Here is a 20,067-nt window from a genome sequence, read left to right on the forward strand (position 1 = left end):
TTTCATGTGTTTGTATTGCACTATATACAGATCAGATACGAAATATATATTTTTAAATTAATGATTTGTTTTCATATTTTTAAAAAAGTAAAGCTAATATTTTTTAAAAAGTGATAATTTATATCAAATGAAGATAATGTAGCTTAATAAGCCCCACTGTACAGAAATAGTATTATTATTATTATTCCATCAGGTCAGGGTTCCAGGGTCAGGGTTAGGGTTCAGGACTATTAGGGTTCTGGCTGGTCATTTAGGACTATCAGGGTTCTGGCTGGTCATTCAGGCCTGTCACTGTGGAAGCGTTGGGGATGATGGTGGCATCCTGAGGCAGGTTGGAACAGTTGGGGTGTAGTGTGTTGTATAGGTCTGTCAGCCCTCTTAGTGCCTGCAGTCAGCTCTCTGAGTGCTGATGGACCACCACACTGAATGGAGCATCCCTGACCCTCAGCAGACCTCTGACCTCTGACCTCAGCCAGGGTTTCTGGTTGGGTAGGTGGTGACATCACCAGCGTACTTAGAGATGATCTGAGGACAGAAGATGCATGTTCCATGGATGCTGGCTCTGTCCACTCTGTGTCTGTTGATAGAAACAGCCCAGCGTTGTTTCCCTGGTATGATGACATCCTGTCCATCAGCCTGACAGGACTGAAGTCCCTACAACCAGAAGGCCTCTGGTGCTTGTTCTGAAGTGAGCTGCTGTTATCATGTAGCTCCTTTAGTAGCATTAGCATCCGGTGGGATATAAACAATGGTGACGGACACTGCTGTGAACTCTCCAGGCTAATAGTGTGTCCTTCATTTAACAGTCAGATTGTCTCGTCCATCCCTCGAGTTTTCCCTAACAGATGGTTACAGTCCGCTAGGAAGAGTCCAGCATGTTGTTATTCAGCCAGTTCTCCACGAGACAACGTACAGCACAGTTCCTCATGTCCCCAGAAACCCCAGCCTCAGACATATCAGGTCCATCTTGTTGTCCAGGGAGTGACAGGATGGACGTCTATTTGCTTTTAACTGGCACTTCAACGACCCCCTTTGTGTCACTCCCTGGCTCCCAACGACCATCGTTGAGGAGCCAGGTGGGCCTTGGCAATGGTCGTCGGAATGTGAATAACACTGACCACACCTCACAGGGGTTATAAGCTGAGGCAACATCAACCACCACCAGAACTGAAGAAGCCTCTTGGATGAGAAGTGAAACGTCTTCAAGGAACTTCCTTAAAGTCCAGTTGGATTGAATTAAACAACTTTGGATAACCATAACCTGGATGAATAAGAAACTACACAGACATTTCAACTGAGTCAGCTTCCTCTGGCCTCCTGGACCAGCCGGTGTCCTCAGGAGTCTGTCTCATGGAGCTTCGAAGGCCTGGTGAAGTTGTTGTAACTGAACCGTACCTGATGTTGGCTGGTTCGGCTGAGCTGGACATCACACACATCTTCTTCCTTGATGGTGGCAGTAACACAACTGGACCATGAACTTTATTCTGACAAACAGATGATTCTAGATCTGAAGCTGCTTTCAAACAGCTCCAAGTGACTTTCTGACTGGTTCCAGTCAATGATTTTCTTCTTCAGATCTTTGCTGAGGTCCTCAGACTTTCCCCCTGTAGTGTTTGAGTCTAATGAGTGGATCTGATGGTTCTAATTAAACTGGATCAGAGGAGTCAGCAGCTGTAGTCAACTGGAATCACTCGGGAGAAGAGGCCATGAAACTAAGAAAACTAGATTAACAAAACTTTCTACATCAAACTGATCGTTACAGTTGTATGTATATTTGTGACCCATCAGATTTAGTCATATCTCCAGAAAACCTTTAAGCTATGGAAGAACCAAAATACAGGATTGTTTTCATGACAAAGATTCATGTTTCAATGGTTCCATCAAAGAACATTTAAGAGTCATAGGAGTGTAGTTAGCACTTATGAAGAGTTAATAATATATAAAAATCCATTTCAGCAGCACAAACATCCATCATCAGTTGGGGGCAGAGTCTTTCACAGGTTCACCGGACAGGTAACAGTCTATCACAGGGCTACACACAGAGACAGTTTAGACTCATTAATTAACCTCAGCATGTTGTTGGACTGTGGGTGGAACCTGGAGAACCCAGCAGGGAGAACCTAGAGACTCCACCGGGACATGAACTGGGGATCCTGTAGCTGCGAGGCGACGGTGCTGCCCACTGAACCTCTGTGCCGCCCCTAACATAAAGCAGTCTAAACTTGTATTAAATGAAGCACTGAATGTGTCAAACAGATAAGTCAACGAGCAGAAATAATAAAAGCATCAGTTTTAATGAACTCAGCAACAAGAAGCAGGAAAACACACGATATAAAAACACATCAGAGTGAAAAGTTTGAGCTGTGTTTTAATGAAAGCTTTAATTAAACAAAGGAAGAGCCAATCAGGTGACAGACTCCACCCCAACAACCAGCTCAGCTTTCAGTGAAGTTATTCAGGTATTGGTGATTTATTGTTGATTCTTTAGTTTTCTGAACTTGATTTGATTTATAATAATAATAATAATAATAATAATAACAACAATAATAATGAAAATATCAATAATAATAAAAAATAATGATAATAATAATGATAATGTGTCACTGAACACTGATTTTAATATTTCTAGAGTTTTATAAAAAGCTCTGAGTGATTTAGAACGAGCTCAGTTTTATAAAATTATTGTTTCATACAGTGAACAACAGCAGTAACTGATTCTACTCTGTATCCCTCACAGTAATCAGATTACCTCTCAGTAGTAAAGTATTCTACTGTATCCCCTCACAGTAATCAGATTACCTCTCAGTAGTAAAGTATTCTACTGTATCCCTCACAGTAATCAGATTACTTCTCGGTAGTAAAGTATTCTACTGTATCCCCTTACAGTAATCAGATTACCTCTCAGTAGTACAGTATTCTACTGTATCCCTCACAGTAATCAGATTACCTCTCAGTAGTAGAGTACTGTCTCTGATGTCAGATTACTGGTTGAATTCCGGCTCCCCAGCAGGAACTCAGTGGAACTAAGGTGAGGTTCTATGGTTCCTCCTTCAGTCCTCCTCATGGAGGAACCAGAGTCCACTCATTTCTGCTCACATCTTCTCGGTTTTCTTCAGCTGCTCTGTGCTGGAGGGGTTGTGTTGCTCTACCTGTCTCTGGAGAACACCTCAAAGGTTCTGGTGATTTCAGGACTCACACTGTCCAGGTCCTGGTGGGACAACCCAGTCCTTCTGGGAAATTTAAGGTAAATTTGGACCTCCATGCTTCACTGTCAGGACTATGCATCCACTGTGGTTGTCCTGGTCAGGTTCTCACCGAACATCTGGACTCCATCTGAGCCCAACTCATTGATCTTCATCTGACCAAAGAATGTTCTCCAACATCCATCAGGCTTCTTCTTATGTTCTTCAGCAAACTTTCATCTGGAAGTTTTTTCTGAGCAGCAACCAGGTTTAGTTCTGGTCCTCCATCCATAGAGGTTGATGTTCTGAAGGGTCCTTCACACTGTCTGAGCTTCACACTAACTCTGGTTTCCATGGAGAACCCCTGAACCAAGTCTGAAGCAGCTGCCGTCTGTTTTTACAGCTGGATGGAGAAAGTAGTTCACTGTCTGTGGAGTCATTTTAGGAGCTCTGATTAGTGGAACTATGACTCCTTCTAGACCTCCTGATTAGTGGTACTACGACTCCTTCTAGACCTCCTGATTAGTGGAACTACGACTCCTTCTAGACCTCCTGATTGGTGGAACTATGACTCCTTCTAGACCTCCTGATTGGTGATACTACGACTCCTTCTAGACCTCCTGATTAGTGGAACTATGACTCCTTCTAGACCTCCCAATTAGTGGTACTATGACTCCTTCTACACCTCCTGATTAGTGGTACTATGACTCCTTCTAGACCTCCTGATTAGTGGTACTATGACTCCTTCTAGACCTCCTGATTAGTGGTACTATGACTCCTTCTAGACCTCCTGATCACTGCTGGTGTTCACTGTAAATGCTGCAGATGGTTTTCCTTGTAGAGTTTTCTACATTTAGTGCTTCATCATCAGACTTACTGTTGAACTGCATGTTTTCAGAGGATTGAACACTGAGCTTAATTCCAAACTCCAAAGATTGTAGGTATGACTACGACCCGTAGCGTCCTCCACCTGTCTACCGGTCCTTGGCAGAACGCAAGTCAGTGGTGATTGGGTCATGCTGGATGGTCTGGTGCAGCATCAGAGCCAACAGTCCAGCTCGGTTGGTCATTGCCGTCCTCAGGTTCCTCTCCTGCTCGAACAGCTCGTCCAGCTTATACCACTGGCAGACGGATGGACAGACAGACAGACATGTCAGAACAGTTGGTTCCGGAACCTGCAGTGATAACAGTTGGGTGGGTTCTTACCACTCGGACCCGCTCCAGGTCCACCTCTGCTCTCCGCAGCTTCTCCCAGCAGTAATGCTTGTTGCACTTCCTCTTAGAGACCCGGCAGAACTCTCCGGTCGGCTCGAACACATCTTTGACCAGAGGACAGCCGCACACCTCATCGGCCGGAACCTGAGACAGGAGGGAGAGTCCTGTCAAGAGACAGACAGCTGGAAGACCTGGAACAGAACCTGCTGGAGAAACCAAGACCAACCTTCGGATCTCTGGAGTGTTCAGGACACAGAACCTGCAGCCGCTTACAGTAAGTCTTACTCTGAGGGTTGTAGACGTCACAGAACAGACGGGTGGCCCTGAGGACAGACAGGCAGACAGACAGTTACAGACAGACAGACAGGCAGACAGACAGTTACAGACAGACAGGCAGAAAGACAGACAGACAGGCAGGCAGTTACAGACAGACAGGCAGACAGACAGTTGCAGACAGACAGGCAGTTGCAGACAGGCAGACAGTTACAGACAGACAGACAGACAGACAGGCAGACACTTACAGACAGACAGTTACAGACAGACAGGCATTTACAGACAGACAGACAGACAGTTACAGACAGACAGTTACAGACAGACAGTTACAGGCAGACAGACAGTTACAGACAGACAGGCAGAAAGACAGACAGACAGACAGAGAGTGACTGACAGACAGACAGACAGGCAGACAGACAGTTAAGACAGACAGGCAGATAGATAGACAGACAGACAGACAGACAGACAGCTGTCTTACCCCTCTATACGGGTCGGATACATGGAGCCAAATGAAGTCTGACTCTCGTACTGTGGGACAGAAACATGTGATGAGTCCAGACTCCTCCAGGATAACTTCCTGTTCTAACTGTTCTAAACCCTGATCCTGGATTCTAAACATCTCAGGAACCAGAACGGTCTGCTAATGGACACAGACCTTAGCGTAGCATCTCTCCATGTGTCGCAGGGCCACCTTTGGGTTGACGGGATGACTGCAGGAGACACAGAAGATCTGGAGGTCGGTGTCGTCTCCGTCTCCTTCAGTCACCTGCAGGACAGACAGACAGATAGACAGACAGGTAGACAGTCAGTCAGACAGACACACAGACAGTCAGATAGACAGACAGACAGACAGACAGGATCAGTCTAAAACGTCTCTCAGCATGTCTCATGTCTCTCAGCATGTCTCCATGTGTCTCACCTCCTCGTGCTGCTGGACCTGCTGCAGCTTGGCATTGGAGATGATTCCTTCCAGTTCATGGAATCGTTTCTCCATCATGGTGAGGCGGAGTCTCGCTGCCTGCTGCTCTCTTCTGATTCGCTCCAGCTGTCTCCGTCCCATCTCCTCGGCAACGCAGGGACTCTGCTGCCACTGCTGGATCCTCTGAGGGAGGATCTCATAGATACGACTGAGGGACAGACAGACAGGTTTAATAAGACGCCCCTCCCTCCACCTGTCCTCCAGGTGTGTTCTACTCACTTGGCAGCGAGCTTCATGCCACAGTCCTCTGAGCAATACTTGGAGTTGGTCCTCGCCGGTTGGACGCACCCCGGACCGAGACACTGTCTCAGAGCCCCGCCCACATCTTTGGCCCCGCCCTCTGCTCGCTCGCTGTGCCGCACGCGCTCCCTGTGGCGCTGCTTCACCTTGTGGCGCCGCAGCTTCGCTTCCTCTCGGGGGATGGACACAGACTTCTGTTGAGGACAGGTGTTAGTGACATCACCGCTGACATCACCGGTCACGTGATCGGAGAGGCTTACCTTCTTCTCTGGTTTTTTGTCCCGTCGCTTCACGTGCTTCACCTTCACCGCCTTCTTCCTCAGAGACTCCTCCTCCTCCTCCTCACTGTGCCACACCTGCAGCAGGAACACGTTAGCCACCTGACGGCTGATTGGTCGGTACAGACCGGGTCTCTGGCAGCTGATTGGTGGAAACACTGACCAGATCTCTGTATCCAGCAGCCTTGTACTGCTCGTATAGCTCCAGCTCGCTCTCGCTGAAGCCTTCCTCGTCATCCTCCTCCTCCTCCTCCTCCGTCTGATGCCCCGCCCCACTCCTCGACAGGCCACGCCCCCTGGCACCGCCACGACTCAGCTCCTCGTCTCGTACCCGAAGCATCTTCTGCTTAAAACAACATGAGGTTAGCGACCGACAGTAAACGGGTTGTACTATGGTTACCATGGTAACAGCAGCTGGTTAACAGTCAGGATGGCTGATGGTTAAACCACCTGGTGAACAGGTAACCAGTTTATCATCCACTGAAGGCCCACAGCAGCCGTCAGGTCTTCTTGTTGTCTCTGTGAGTGCAGTGCATTGTGGGAGGCCGTGATGCTGCTCCTCCTGTTAAGGTTCAGGAAATCAGGTTTATGAGCCTTCGGGAACTCCTGAGAACCTGGTGGTTCCCTGGTGGTTCCCTGATGGTTCCCTGGTGGTCTCCTGGTGGGTCCTCTGATGGTTCCCTGGTGGTTCCCTGGTGGTCTCCTGGTGGTTCCCTGGTGGTCCCCTGGTGGTTTCCTGGTGGTCTCCTGGTGGGTCCTCTGATGGTTCCCTGGTGGTTCTCTGATGGTCCTCTGATGGTTCCCTGGTGGTTCTCTGATGGTTCCCTGGTGGTCCCCTGATAATTCCCTGGTAGTTCCCTGGTGGTTTCCTTCCCTGATGGTTCCCTGGTGTTTGGATGCTTCTGTTCCTAACATGCGTTACTTTATTATTTCTGTTAGCTAGCGGTGCTGCTGTTGTGTTTAACTAGGAGTTTCATATTTTATCTCAGTAACTCTGGCAGCCTTATTTGTTAATTTTGTCACAAAGCAATAAATTGCTGAATAAATCAAGCACACTCGGGTTCTGTTGTTGGTCCTAGCTCGGCCTGGACACTCATCTAAAGGAAACAGACTCAGCAGCTGGTTTCACGAACATCTGGATGAACTGATGAGCTGCCATGTTACTTTGAAATCCAGGATGGCCCAGAAGTGAACCATTCGTCCAATCAGATGCAGCTGTGGAGGGCGGAGCCTGTGATGTCTTTTCTGTCACTCAGCTAGCTGAATGCTAACACACAGCTAACCGCTAACACACAGCTAGCTGCAAACACACTGTTAACACACAGCTAACACAGAGCTAACACATTGTTAACACACAGCTAACACACAGCTAACTACTAACACACAACTAACTGCTAACACACAGGTAACACACTGCTATGACACAGCTAACTGCTAACACAGAGCTAACACACTGCTAACACACAGCTAACTGCTAACACACAGCTAACTGCTAACACACAGCTAACTGCTAACACACTGCTAACACACAGCTAACTGCTAACACACAGCTAACACACTGCTAACACACAGCTAACTGCTAACACACAGCTACCACACTGCTAACACACAGCTAACACACAGCCAACTGCTAACACACAGCTAACACAGAGCTAACATTCAGCTAACTGCTAAAGGCTAACTGTATGTACTGATCATTAACTGGTTACTATGACTACGTACCCGGGCTCGGACCTCACACTGCCTCAGCCGACACTTCTGTCGGATCTTATTCGGACCTCCGAACTTCTTCATGTCTTTGCAAAAGTCGCACTGAGCGCAGTCCTCCGTCCTCAGACAGGCGTCACATTCTCCACACATCCGGGCCGAACGCTTGATCTGAACACAAACAACAAAACTGATAAACAAACACTGATAAACACAAACACTGATAAACACTGATAAACAAACACTGATAAACAATCACTGATAAACAATCACTGATAAACAAACATTGATAAACAATCACTGATAAACAATCACTGATAAACACATACTGATAAACACAAACACTGATAAACAAATACTGATAAACAATCACTGATAAACAAACACTGATAAACAAACACTTATAAACACAAACACTGATAAACAAACACTGATAAACAATCACTGATAAACAAACACTGATAAACAATTACTGATAAACAAACACTGATAAACACACACTGATAAACACAAACACCGATAAACAAACACCAATAAGCAAACACTAATACACAAACACTGATAAACAAACACTGACAAACAAACACGGACAAACAAACACTGATACACAAACACTGATAAACAAACACTGATACACAAACAATGACAAACACCGATAAACAAACATGAATAAACAAACACTGATAAACAAACACTAATGAACAAACACTGATAAAAAACAAAACTGATAAACAAACACTGATAAACAAACACTGATAAACACTAATAAACAAACACTGATAAAAAAAACACTGACAAACACTGATAAACAAACACTAATGAACAAACACTGATAAACAAACACTGATAAACAAACACGGACAAACAAACACGGACAAACAAACACAGGTGCATGTAAACAGAATGTTCAGGTGTATCGTGTGAACAGGTCAGTAACTGCTGGAAGAAACTGTCGTTTAATATGAAAACACTGATTGTAAGCCCCGCCTCTCTTAGTGCGGTTGCCTGGTTACCTGTGAGCCCCGCCTCCTTTCAGCCCTGAGCTGGGGGGTGGAGCTTCCATCTCCGTCAGTTTTGTCGTCTCTCTCTGACTCCACCTCCTTCTCCCTCGTCTTCTTCAGGCGGTATTTAATCTCCAGAGACGGATCTCTGTCTGCAGATGACACAAAGCTAACTGCTAACACCACGCTAACTGCGAATACAAAGCTAACTGCTAACACACAGCTAGCTGCTAACACAAAGCTAACTGCTAACACAAAACTATCTGCTAACACAAAGCTAACTGCTAACACAAAGCTATCTGCTAACATAAAACTAACTGCTAACACAGTGCGTGTTTCCATATGTGTCTCATGCATGTTTTAATGCGAGTTTAGTGTATGTTTTCAGTACATAGCATCATGCTAACATGCTACCTACCTCTGCAGGACGGACAGTACCACACTCTGATGGCTTTGGCTGCTTTCTCTGAGACGCCGATACAATCACCATGAAACCACTCAGTGCAGCTGTCACAGCCTCTGGAGGACACAGACAGACAGATAGATGGACCGACAGACAGGTAGACGGACGGACAGACAGACAGACAGACAGACAGATGGACGGACAGACAGATAGACGGACAGACAAACAGATGTGTCAGTTGCTGCGTTAGTTAATTGGTTAATTGAATGTTTCCAGGTAAACCAGGTGAGTTACATCATGAAACAGTTGATGTCTGGTTTCCTGCAGATGCAGTAAACTGGAGGGTTGGGTGTTTCCATGGTAACCTTTCCTCCTCCTCCATCTTCATCCTCCAGCCGCTCAGCTGCTGCAGCCTCCGACTGACAAACAACAAACAAACAAACAGTTCAGAACCAGGAAGCAGGTCCAGCAGAGACCAGAACCAGGAAGCAGGTCCACCAGAGACCAGAACCAGGAAGCAGGTCCAGCAGGTCCAGCAGAGACCAGAACCAGGAAGCAGGTCCACCAGAGACCAGAACCAGGAAGCAGGTTCAGCAGGTCCAGCAGAGACCAGAACCAGGATCAGGTCCACCAGAAACCAGAACCAGGAACAGGTCCACCAGAGACCAGAACCAGGATCAGGTCCAGCAGATCCAGACTTTCTCTGTCAGCAGCTGAACTAAAGCTGAACTCTAGTCAGACATCAGGTGTTTCTACCTGTACCTGGTCTCCAGGTGTTCTGCTTCACTCTGTTCACATTAAAGCAGGTTAAGGAGTCATGTGACTCTTCTGCAGTAAACGGACCAATCAGGTTCCTCCTTCAGTCAGCAGGTAGTTTAATGTAGAGCCAGGAGGAAAATAAAATGAGGACTTTAAAGTTCTGCTGCTGTAAATGATGCAGGACAGGAATGCTGCTAGAAAACTGATCATCATGTTAATATATTGATTTACTGATCAATACAACTGATTATTGATCACTGACACATCAGAGCTAGGAACGTTCAGATCAACAGGTTGGAGATGGAGCTCCTCAGCATCAGTTACCATGGAGATCTAGCTCCTCCGCATCAGTTACCATGGAGACCTATCTTCCTACTTCAGTTCTCCTCAGAAGAACCTCCAGAGCCTGTTTCAGGAACCAGACTGAAGAACTTTCTTCATTCCAAGTCTGGACGTTTTGAACAGGAACTGCCACACAGACCAGAGCAGAGCCGTCTAGAACCTGTGGAACCTGTAGAACCTGTAGAACGTGGTTCTGCACACACCGCTCTAACACAGCTGGAACTAACGGACTCGGTTCGGGTGTTTCTGCTGCTGGAGGTTCGCTTTTGGTTGTTTTTTGTGTTTCAGCTCCGTTCCCTGTTCTGCTGCTGTTCTTCGTCCTGTCAGAACCACACACTCACCATGAGGCTGCCCGGATCCACCACGGACACAGAGGAGTCACACTTCCGAATCGATCAGCTGATCACGTCGATCGATCAGCAGGGCAGCGCTCCGTGTTCCATCTCCGCAGAGCCCTGCAGGAATCTCTTTGTTTCCGCTGCATCTTCTTCTTCTTCTCTGGTTCTAACGGCGGGAAACAAACGGAGGCTGAAGCTGAGTGGCGCCACCTGCCGACCGGAAGCTACGTCACGCATCAAGCTCCCGTTGAATAGGAAGGAAACGCCAGAAAATCGTCCTGTAGAACCCGCATGGTTCTGGTTCTGGTTGTGGTTCCTGTTCTAGTTCTGTTTCTGGTTCTGGTCTCGCTGCAGGCTGAGTCTTCTTCAGCCCGGATCCAGTAGAACCAGGTCGCTGGTTCCAGATGAACTCCAGAGTTTTTCTCTGAGCGTCCAGCAGGAGGCAGCAGCTGCTAAACAACTGGAAGAGCTGAGAGCAAAATACTGAGAACGTTTTCATAGGAAATACATAATACATTAAAGAGTATTATGAATATATATATACAAGAATATTAAATGAATAATATATTTATAAATGTGTAAATAAAGAATATAATATGAATAATATATTTATAAATGTGTAAATAAAGAATATAAAATCAATAATATATTTATACATGTGTAAATAAAGAATATAAAATCAATATCTTTATAAATGTGTAAATAAAGAATATAAAATCAATACATTTATAAATGTGTAAAGAGAGAATATTAAATGAAAGCTGTCAGGTCTCAGCTTTATGATCAATACATGTGATTAGATCAGGATTAGATTTTATTTCCATGTGTGACGTTCACGCTGACTTTATTAATTCAGTAATCAATAATCAACCATATCAATATTGAAGAAAATCCCCCCCCCAAAAAAACTTATATGTTCAACATTTATGATCAATGATCAATAAAAACACAGATTACATCATTATTATATTATATTATATTATATTATATTATATTATATTATATTATATTATATTATATTATATTATATTATATTATATTATATTATAAAGGAGGCCAGTGTGTGTGTGTGTGTGTGTGTGTGTGTGTGTGTGTGTGTGTGTGTGTGTGTGCGTGCGTGCCTGCGTGCGTGTGTGTGTGTGTGTGTGTGTGTGTGTGTGCGTGCGTGTGTGTGTGTGTGTATGTGCAGGAAGAGGAGGATCTTTGTTGGACAGAAACTCTGATCAGGACTCAGACAGAATTCAGCTGCAGGTGAGAAAAGTTTACATTTAATGTTTAACTTCAGTTTATTAATGTGTTAATTCTGTTTAATTTTTAACTTCAGTTTATTAATGTTTTAATTCTATTTGATGTTTAACTTCAGTTTATTAATGTTTTACTTAATGTTTTAATTAAAGTTTTACTGAAGTCTAAAAATCCAGTGAAAGCAGAAATCCTGCATTAAACCTAAAATTATTATTAGAAAAATGTCCTTAAAATGTCAAAATTACAGTATATACAGACAGAATTATTATTTAATATTATTAATGATACGACATGTTGAACTGGTTTAACTGGTTTAACTGGTTCGTCATGTTTAACCAGTTTATCCTGTTCAGATTATTTCAGTCCAAATGTTCGACTGAATCCGTTGATTTCTGACATTTAGCTTCAATATTAAACCTGATTTATTCATTGACATGAAGTACAACTACTGTAAAGTACCTCAGACTGTACTGCAGTACAACCAGTGTAAAGTACCTCAGACTGTACTGCAGTACAACCAGTGTAAAGTACCTCAGACTGTACTGCAGTACAACCACTGTAAAGTACCTCAGACTGTACTGCGGTACAACTACTGCAAAGTACCTCACTGTACTGCAGTACAACTACTGTAAAGTACCTCAGACTGTACTGCAGTACAACCAGTGTAAAGTACCTCAGACTGTACTGCAGTACAGCTACTGTAAAGTACCTCAGACTGTACTGCAGTACAACCACTGTAAAGTACCTCAGACTGTACTGCAGTACAACCACTGTAAAGTACCGCAGACTGTACTGCAGTACAGCTACTGTAAAGCACCTCAGACTGTACTGCAGTACAACCACTGTAAAGTACCTCAGACTGTACTGCAGTACAACCACTGTAAAGTACCTCAGACTGTACTGCAGTACAACTACTGTAAAGTACCTCAGACTGTACTGCAGTACAACCACTGTAAAGTACCGCAGACTGTACTGCAGTACAACTACTGTAAAGTACCTCAGACTGTACTGCAGTACTCAGAGTACCTCAGACTGTACTGCAGTAAATCACTCAGTAGATTTATTGATTATTTCCTGATCGATCAGAATTCAGGTGGACTCCTGAGGAGATGGAAGTGACATCACACTGCAGTGCCTCAGATGTCACTGAAGTCAACAAGGACCCCGACCAATCAGAATGCATCATCAGCCAGCCAACAGCCAATGGGATGCTCACATATCACGGTACAGGTGAGAGGAAAAGTTCTCAGGTTAGAGAAGACACGATGTGATGGGAGGAGACACTAAAATAATGAGGTGAGGACAGGTGAGGACAGGTGAGCCAGGTGAGGATAGGTGAGACAGGTGAGGACAGGTGAGGATAGGTGAGACAGGTGAGGATAGGTGAGACAGGTGAGGATAGGTGAGGACAGGTGAGGATAGGTGAGACAGGTGAGGACAGGTGAGACAGGTGAGGACAGGTGAGAAAGGTGAGGACAGGTGAGGATAGGTGAGGACAGGTGAGGATAGGTGAGACAGGTGAGGATAGGTGAGACAGGTGAGGACAGGTGAAACAGGTGAGACGGGTAAGGATAGGTGAGGATAGGTGAGGACAAGTGAGCCAGGTGAGACACGTGAGGACAGGTGAAACAGGTGAGGACAGTTGAGACAGGTGAGGGTTTTAAACATTATAGTTCCCTCTAAAACCTTCTGCTGATGACATCATTTTATTGAGTGAAGTTTTAGTTTTATGTTTAAATCTAATGAGTTCCATTTGACAGAAGATCAGATTTAAATCAGGTTTGTTGAGTTTGTTCCATTTTAAATAATTCCAGATGAAAATAGTGAAATATTTAATAACTCCTAAAACAAACACTCATTTAAACCCTGGAGGAGAAAATCAGTCAAAGTCTCAGAAAAAATCTGGTTCTATTTTGGCTACGAGGAAACAGAGATTAAGAACTCCTTATTAGTTTACATCTGAATTAGTTTACCTTCTGACCGTCTGACCTTCTGACTCTCTAACCTTCTGACCTTCTAACCTTCTGACCCTCTAACCTTCTGACCACAGCTTCAGAACCACCATGGTCCTGCTTCACTCCTCTGGTCTGATTCTTCTTCTTCTTTTCCTCCTCCTCCTTCTCTTCTCAGTCTTCTTCTTCTCCTTAATAGTTCCCTGATTGATGAGATGATTTTAATGAATTATGAATGAACTGATTTTAGGAAAGTCACCTAGATTATAAAGGAAGGAGGTAGAAACATGTAGAACCGCGTAGAACCGGGTAGAACCGGGTAGAACCGGGCCTTCACTGGTTCTCCTGTTTAGAATGATGGAGAACCAGCCAAAAGGAGGTAGGGTTAGGGTTCTAAACTCCAGAACCTTCTCTGGTTCTGGAGTTTGAAATGATGGAGACGAAGCCGACGCCATCTTGTTTCTGCTGTTCTTGCAGAAGAGTTTCCGCCCCCTCTCTCTCATAGGCTGGAGGATGACAGCAGTGACGACTCTTTGACAGACAGCTCCTACACCAATGACATCTCCCGACTTCTGCCTGCCCCGCCCACCTTTGCACTCCGCAAACAGAGAGGTGACACACCTGAATGTACCTGAATGTTCCTGAATGTTCCTGGTTGTACCTGAATGTTCCTGATTGTTCCTGGTTGTACCTGAATGTTCCTGAAAGTTCCTGGTTGTACCTGAATATTCCTGAATGTTCCTGGTTGTACCTGAATGTTCCTGAATGTTCCTGAATGTACCTGAATGTTCCTGAATGTTCCTGAATGTACCTGAATGTTCCTGAATGTTCCTGAATGTACCTGAATGTTCCTGAAAGTACCTGAATGTTCCTGAATGTACGTAAATGTTCCTAAATGTTCTTGAATGTACCTGAATGTTCCTGAATGTACCTCTGACATCATCAGTGATGTGACGTGTGATGGTATCTCAGGTGTGGACGGATCATCAGTGTCTCCTATCTGCACCCCTCCAACTTCATCCACCTGTAGTAGACACCATGATGACAGCACCAATCAGAAGCAGCTATCTTCTACTAAAAGCCACGCCTCATTTAAGACCGACGCCGCCCACATTAAGGAGGTCGCTGGAGATGGTGAGCCAATCAGCTTCATCGTTCTGCTGCTGAGATACTAGAGAACTTTAGGGAGCTCCAGGTTTCCACAGTGCTTAGGTATTCTCCTGATGTTTTTAAAAAGGTTCTTCAGGTCTTTCTTGATGTTCCACATGAAGGTTCTGAAAGGTTTTAACAGCATCTGAAGGGTCCAAATAGTGCTTTTATTTAATCTGTCCTTTAGTCTGCCTTCACTGTTCCCATGGTTACAGCCTCTGTGTTCCTATTGGCCACAGCCATCATTCACTCCTTTAGTTTCCATGACAAGTTTTTTTAATGTTATGTTTTTGAACTTTTTGCCTTTTTTTAAATAAAAGAAACGTGCAGAGATGAGTCAAAATGACCACGGGCTGGACTCGAACCCATGACAGCTGCTCAGGACTATAGACCTGTTTATGGGTTAGTAAGGGTTAGTAGGGTTAGTGGGGTCAGTAGGGTCAGTAGGGTCAGTAGGGCTAGTAGGGTCAGTAGAGTTAGTAGGGTCAGTAGAGTTATTAAGGACAGTAGGGTCAGTAGGGTCAGTAGAGTTAGTAGGGTTAGTAGGGCTAGTAAGGGTCAGTAGAGTCAGTAGGGTCAGTAGGGTCAGTAGAGTCAGTAGAGGTAGTAGGGTTAGTAGAGTCAGTAGGGTCAGTAGAGTTAGTAGGGTTAGTAGGGTTAGTAAGGGTCAGTAGAATCAGTAGAGGTAGTAGGGTCAGTAGAGTTAGTAAGGGTCAGTAGGGTCAGTTGAGGTAGTAGGGTCAGTAGGGTCAGTAGAGTCAGTAGAGGTAGTAGGGTCAGTAGAGTTAGTAGAGTCAGTAGGGTCAGTAGAGTTAGTAGGGTTAGTAGGGTAAGTAAGGGTCAGTAGAGTCAGTAGAGGTAGTAGGGTCAGTAGAGTTAGTAGAGTCAGTAGGGTCAGTAGAGTTAGTAAGGGTCAGTAGGGTCAGTTGAGGTAGTAGGGTCAGTAGACTTAGTAGGGTCAGTAGGGTTAGTAGAGTTAGTAGGGTTAGTAGACTTAGTAGAATTAGGGTTAGTACAGTTTGTAGGATTAGTAGGGTTAGTAGGGTTAAGTTTAGTAGGGTTAGGGTTAGTAAGGTTAAGGTTAGTAGGGTTAGGGTTAGTAGGGTTAGTCAGGTTAGTAGGGTTAGTCGGGTTAGTAGGGTTAATAAGGTTAAAGTTAGTAGGTTTATGGTTAGTAGGGTTAGTAGGGTTAGGGTTAGTGGGGTTAAGGTTAGTAGAGTTAGGGTTAGTAGGGTTAAGGTTAGTAGGGTTAGGGTTAGTAGGGTTTAGTAGGGTTAGGTTTGGGAAACATCGTGCCCCCGAAGGGGACATGATGGAAAGCGCGGCAACAGGTTTGTATCTTATTTTTGGTTTTTTGGTGATTTTTTTAGGGTTTAAAATGCGCTGTTATCCATTTAAAAGTAAAGAAAATATAAAATACATTTAAAAAGTACTAAAACCAATTAATTTGGCTGAAAAATCATAAAATGAGTTTTAAAAAAAAAAAAAACCCGTTAGAATCAAGTTAAAATAAAACCAGCTAGAAATGGATACCATGAACGCAGGACCAGAGCCACCATCAGGACTTGTACCCTGGTCTTCTGCTCTAAGAGCTGACATTCTACCTGGTGAGTTATGTCTCCCATGGTCTTCATCTTTGATTTTACCCCTTTTGGATGCCAGAATGGAAAATGTGGCCCAAGTCACCTTTGGGACTTGAACTCAGGTCTTTGCATTTAAAGTCTTGTAACCATCCAGGTGAGCTAAACCCTGACTTCTGTACAGATGTTAAATTGTAGGATTGGGGTTAGGGTTAGTAAGATTAAGGTTAGTAGGGTTAGGAGGGTTAGTAGGGTTAAGATTAGTAGGGTTAAGGCTAGGGTTAGCCCTCAACCAGCTCAGATATCTTGCCCCAATATAAACCTATTAATCAGAACGGTGTGATCCAGCCTCCGTGATGAATCAATATGTTTAGAACGTTTTTACAGTATTTTTAAAATGTTTCCAGTGTTTTCATTGTTTTTAAAACATTTTAAGTGTTTTCGTTTTTAAAACGTTTTCAGAATGTTTTCATTGTTTTTAGTGTTCACAGTGGTTTTACAGTATTTTCAGTGTTGTCATGGTGTTTTCAGTGTTTTCAGAATACTTTATTGATGGTGTTTTTAGTGTTTTTAGAGCATTTTGAGAGTATTTTCAGTGTTTTGAGGATGCTTTCAGAGTATTTCAGAGTATTTAAACTGCCATCAGATCCACAGGAAAAGGTGCAGTTTCTGTTAGAACTGCTGCTGTGATTCGACCTTTAACTATGAACAGAAACATTTCAACCTCCTGCAGAGTTTATCAGTCGACAGCTGGACGGTTTGTTATCTCTGCAGAACACACAGGGCCACTCCCAGTCCTCCCAGTCCGTCAGCTGTTCTGGTTTCCACCACAAACAGCAGCAGCTCAGTCAGAGGATGAACTTTAAAGAGTCGAACAAAACAAACAGTTTGATCCATGAAGTCCAAATAAGTCAGAAAATTTGTTCAGTGAATAAACAGAAAGGAGGTCAAATGAAAATGGAAAAAGATAAAGTTGTATGTTCAGAGATTATTTTGTAGTTCTAGTTTTATAATGTAATATGTTTGAGGAAAGTAAATCATAATGTCACACTAGAGATGACGTTATTACTAGAAAAGAAATTACATTTCTAATTTTTCAGTCAGAATTTGCAAAATAATGTAAGAAGAAAAGCCTTCAGAGAGAGCAATCCTCCTCCAAGGCTGCTCAGTTTTTGGATCATTTCTGACGGATGAAATCTTGATAAAATTCCTGACAGAAATCACCATAGAATGTGGTCATTTAATATAGATGTACCCACAAACACAATGACATGAGCACAGGCGTGTGTCCTGCATGTGTATGTTACGTACGGATACCGGATCACATGATCTAAATATGTAGCGGGTGACGGGAATTGATGGGACTCAGAAACACCCACACAATTCAATCAGTTGTTCCTTGGATCATTTCTGACGGATAAGTCCTGATAAGTCCTCAGCGGTGGATTTGTAGTAGGATCACAATCAGCTGATGTAGTGTTCACTTGTTGTCATGGTTACAGTGATGGCGTGTTGCTATCTGGCAATGATACAGATTGATTGATTGATTGACTGATTGACTTACTGACTGACTGACTGACTGATGGATTGATTGATTGATTGATTGGTTGATTTACTGATTGACTGACTGATGGATTGATTGATTGATTGGTTGATTTACTGACTGATTGACTGATTGACTGACTCACTGACTGACTGATGGATTGATTGATTGATTGATTGATTGGTTGATTTACTGACTGACTGACTGACTGGTTGGTTGGTTGGTTGGTTGATTGATTGATTACCCTACAGACTGCTGTGCCCACTGCCTCCTGGCCTGTCTGTTCTGTGAGCTGCTGTCCATGTGCTCGGCGGTGGGGGAGTGTCTGTCGTGTGGAGTGGGTGGAATCAGCTGCTGCGATGCTGCCATTGGCTGCTGCTGCTGCGTGGAGGTGGCGGGGGAGGCGGCATGCACGGAGGAGGCGTGTCAGGCCGTGTTGGATTGTGGGATATTGGAGGACTGCTGCGGTTCGTCGGACTGCCTGGAGATCTGCCTGGAGTGCTGCTCCATCTGCTTCCCCTCATAGCAGCCAATCAGAGGAGGACCACGGCGTGATGTCACAACAGAGAGGATACTGGGAGGATGCTGCAGGAACGAGGCAGTGGAACCACCTGGGGAGGGAGTTCTGGACTGCAGAGTTTGTAGAGTCATTGTTGTACCTTTAAATGTGGATTGAATCTTAAAGCAGTTTAAACACTAACACCTCTAAAACCTGTTGACTTTAGCAGATCCAATCAGATTTAAACACTAAAACCTGTTGACTTTAGAAGATCCAATCAGAGCAGATCAATGGTTTACTGATCACATTTAATCCTCATGCCGGTCCAGGTGGACGGACTGCACACCTCTCCAGGTATATAGGTGTTGGTTCAGGATTATAGTTTGTTCCTCTGTCTCTACACCTGTCCCTGTCTGTGATTGGTCGTCTGCTGCCAGCTCCGCCCCTCTCTAGTTACTAACCAGTTACTAACCAGCTTCATGTGAATCCAGAGAACCAGAGACATCCTGGATCTGTAGAACCTGCAGACCTCAGGTTCTGGTTCAGGTTCTGGTTCTGAAAATGATTTTTTGTTCAATGATCCACCAGAACATTAAAAGTGAAAAAACCCAGTGTTTTTCATTCTTGGTGCCAAATGCAACGTTCAGGAAGCAGAAGAAAAATACCTTTAAACCTCTGATGGAATGTTAAAGTCAGAGAACGTCAGCTGATCAATAAAGTGACAGAAAAATCAATCTTCTGTCAGTTTGAATCCCAGCTGAAGGGATTTAGGGAAACATGTTTTACAGTTTTCTGATAATAAAAGTTGTTTGAATGAGTTTGTCCATATTTCAGTAAAATAACAGACATCGTGTTAATGTGATTGAATCATCAAGGTTCTGCAGGGAAACATTGCAGGAACGTTCTCTGGATGTTTCTGACCGAACATCACACACTGACGGCTCAGAGGGGGCGGAGCAGGAAGTGGTCCTGCAGAGACAGGAAGTGTGTGTTGGTCAAAGCTGATGTCAGGACATCCAAACAGGAAACAGGAAATCACTGAAAAGACCCCAGCAGGTGACCTCTGACCTCCAGGTCCTCACTTCACACAAACGTCGTAAGAGGACAACGTCCCCACAAACCAGTGGCACCAACACACACACTGAGAGCTAAACCAGTGGTGGGGTTTGGTTCCTTCAGATTTTTCCAGATTTTCTATTTATATCAGTTTCTTTTTCTTATCTCAGTCCTTCCATACGACTCTTTCCTGGAGAGGCTGAAATTAGACCCTGTTTGAAAATGGAACCTCCACCCGGTCTGCTGCAGTGAGGGCTTCAACACGGTCCAATCAGACTCCACATCCTGGTGACAGATGTGGGTAACTCAGGATGAGGGTGGTCTCC

The 20,067-nt window shown here is 44.3% G+C and overlaps 2 protein-coding genes across 2 annotated transcripts; one reads left to right on the forward strand and one right to left on the reverse strand.

The window, feature by feature from the left end:
* Positions 1-2,275: 2,275 nt before the first annotated feature.
* Positions 2,276-10,882, reverse strand: cxxc1a (CXXC finger protein 1a). Its single transcript, XM_023295167.3, has 14 exons — positions 10,721-10,882; positions 9,573-9,697; positions 9,294-9,394; positions 8,888-9,027; positions 7,890-8,045; positions 6,331-6,510; positions 6,150-6,245; positions 5,869-6,083; positions 5,590-5,797; positions 5,326-5,436; positions 5,149-5,198; positions 4,624-4,720; positions 4,389-4,541; positions 2,276-4,303 (listed from the first exon to the last, which is right to left on the reverse strand). Exons 1-14 carry the CDS (start codon positions 10,721-10,723, stop codon positions 4,157-4,159), a joined length of 1,782 nt encoding a protein of 593 aa, XP_023150935.2. The 5' UTR covers positions 10,724-10,882; the 3' UTR covers positions 2,276-4,156.
* Positions 10,883-11,865: 983 nt separating this feature from the next.
* zgc:113363 (uncharacterized protein LOC791449 homolog) lies at positions 11,866-19,502 on the forward strand. The gene is made up of 5 exons (XM_023295168.3): positions 11,866-11,968; positions 13,049-13,192; positions 14,392-14,526; positions 14,887-15,048; positions 18,438-19,502. Exons 2-5 carry the CDS (start codon positions 13,072-13,074, stop codon positions 18,710-18,712), a joined length of 693 nt encoding a protein of 230 aa, XP_023150936.1. The 5' UTR covers positions 11,866-11,968; positions 13,049-13,071; the 3' UTR covers positions 18,713-19,502.
* The last annotated feature ends 565 nt before the right edge of the window (positions 19,503-20,067 follow it).

The sequence above is a fragment of the Amphiprion ocellaris genome, chromosome 8 (genome assembly GCF_022539595.1).
Source record: "Amphiprion ocellaris isolate individual 3 ecotype Okinawa chromosome 8, ASM2253959v1, whole genome shotgun sequence".
Classification (NCBI taxonomy): Eukaryota; Metazoa; Chordata; class Actinopteri; family Pomacentridae; genus Amphiprion; species Amphiprion ocellaris.

Coding starts and splice junctions, on each gene's coding strand:
- cxxc1a (XM_023295167.3), bottom strand. Junction 9,395..9,572: donor GACATCAACTGTTTCATGAT/GTAACTCACCTG, acceptor TGTGTCCTCCAG/AGGCTGTGACAGCTGCACTG. Junction 6,246..6,330: donor CTGCTGGATACAGAGATCTG/GTCAGTGTTTCC, acceptor TTCCTGCTGCAG/GTGTGGCACAGTGAGGAGGA.
- zgc:113363 (XM_023295168.3), top strand. CDS start 13,072: ATGGAAGTGACATCACACTGCAGTGCCTCAGATGTCACTGAAGTCAAC. Junction 14,527..14,886: donor TGCACTCCGCAAACAGAGAG/GTGACACACCTG, acceptor ATGGTATCTCAG/GTGTGGACGGATCATCAGTG. Junction 15,049..18,437: donor TAAGGAGGTCGCTGGAGATG/GTGAGCCAATCA, acceptor ATTACCCTACAG/ACTGCTGTGCCCACTGCCTC.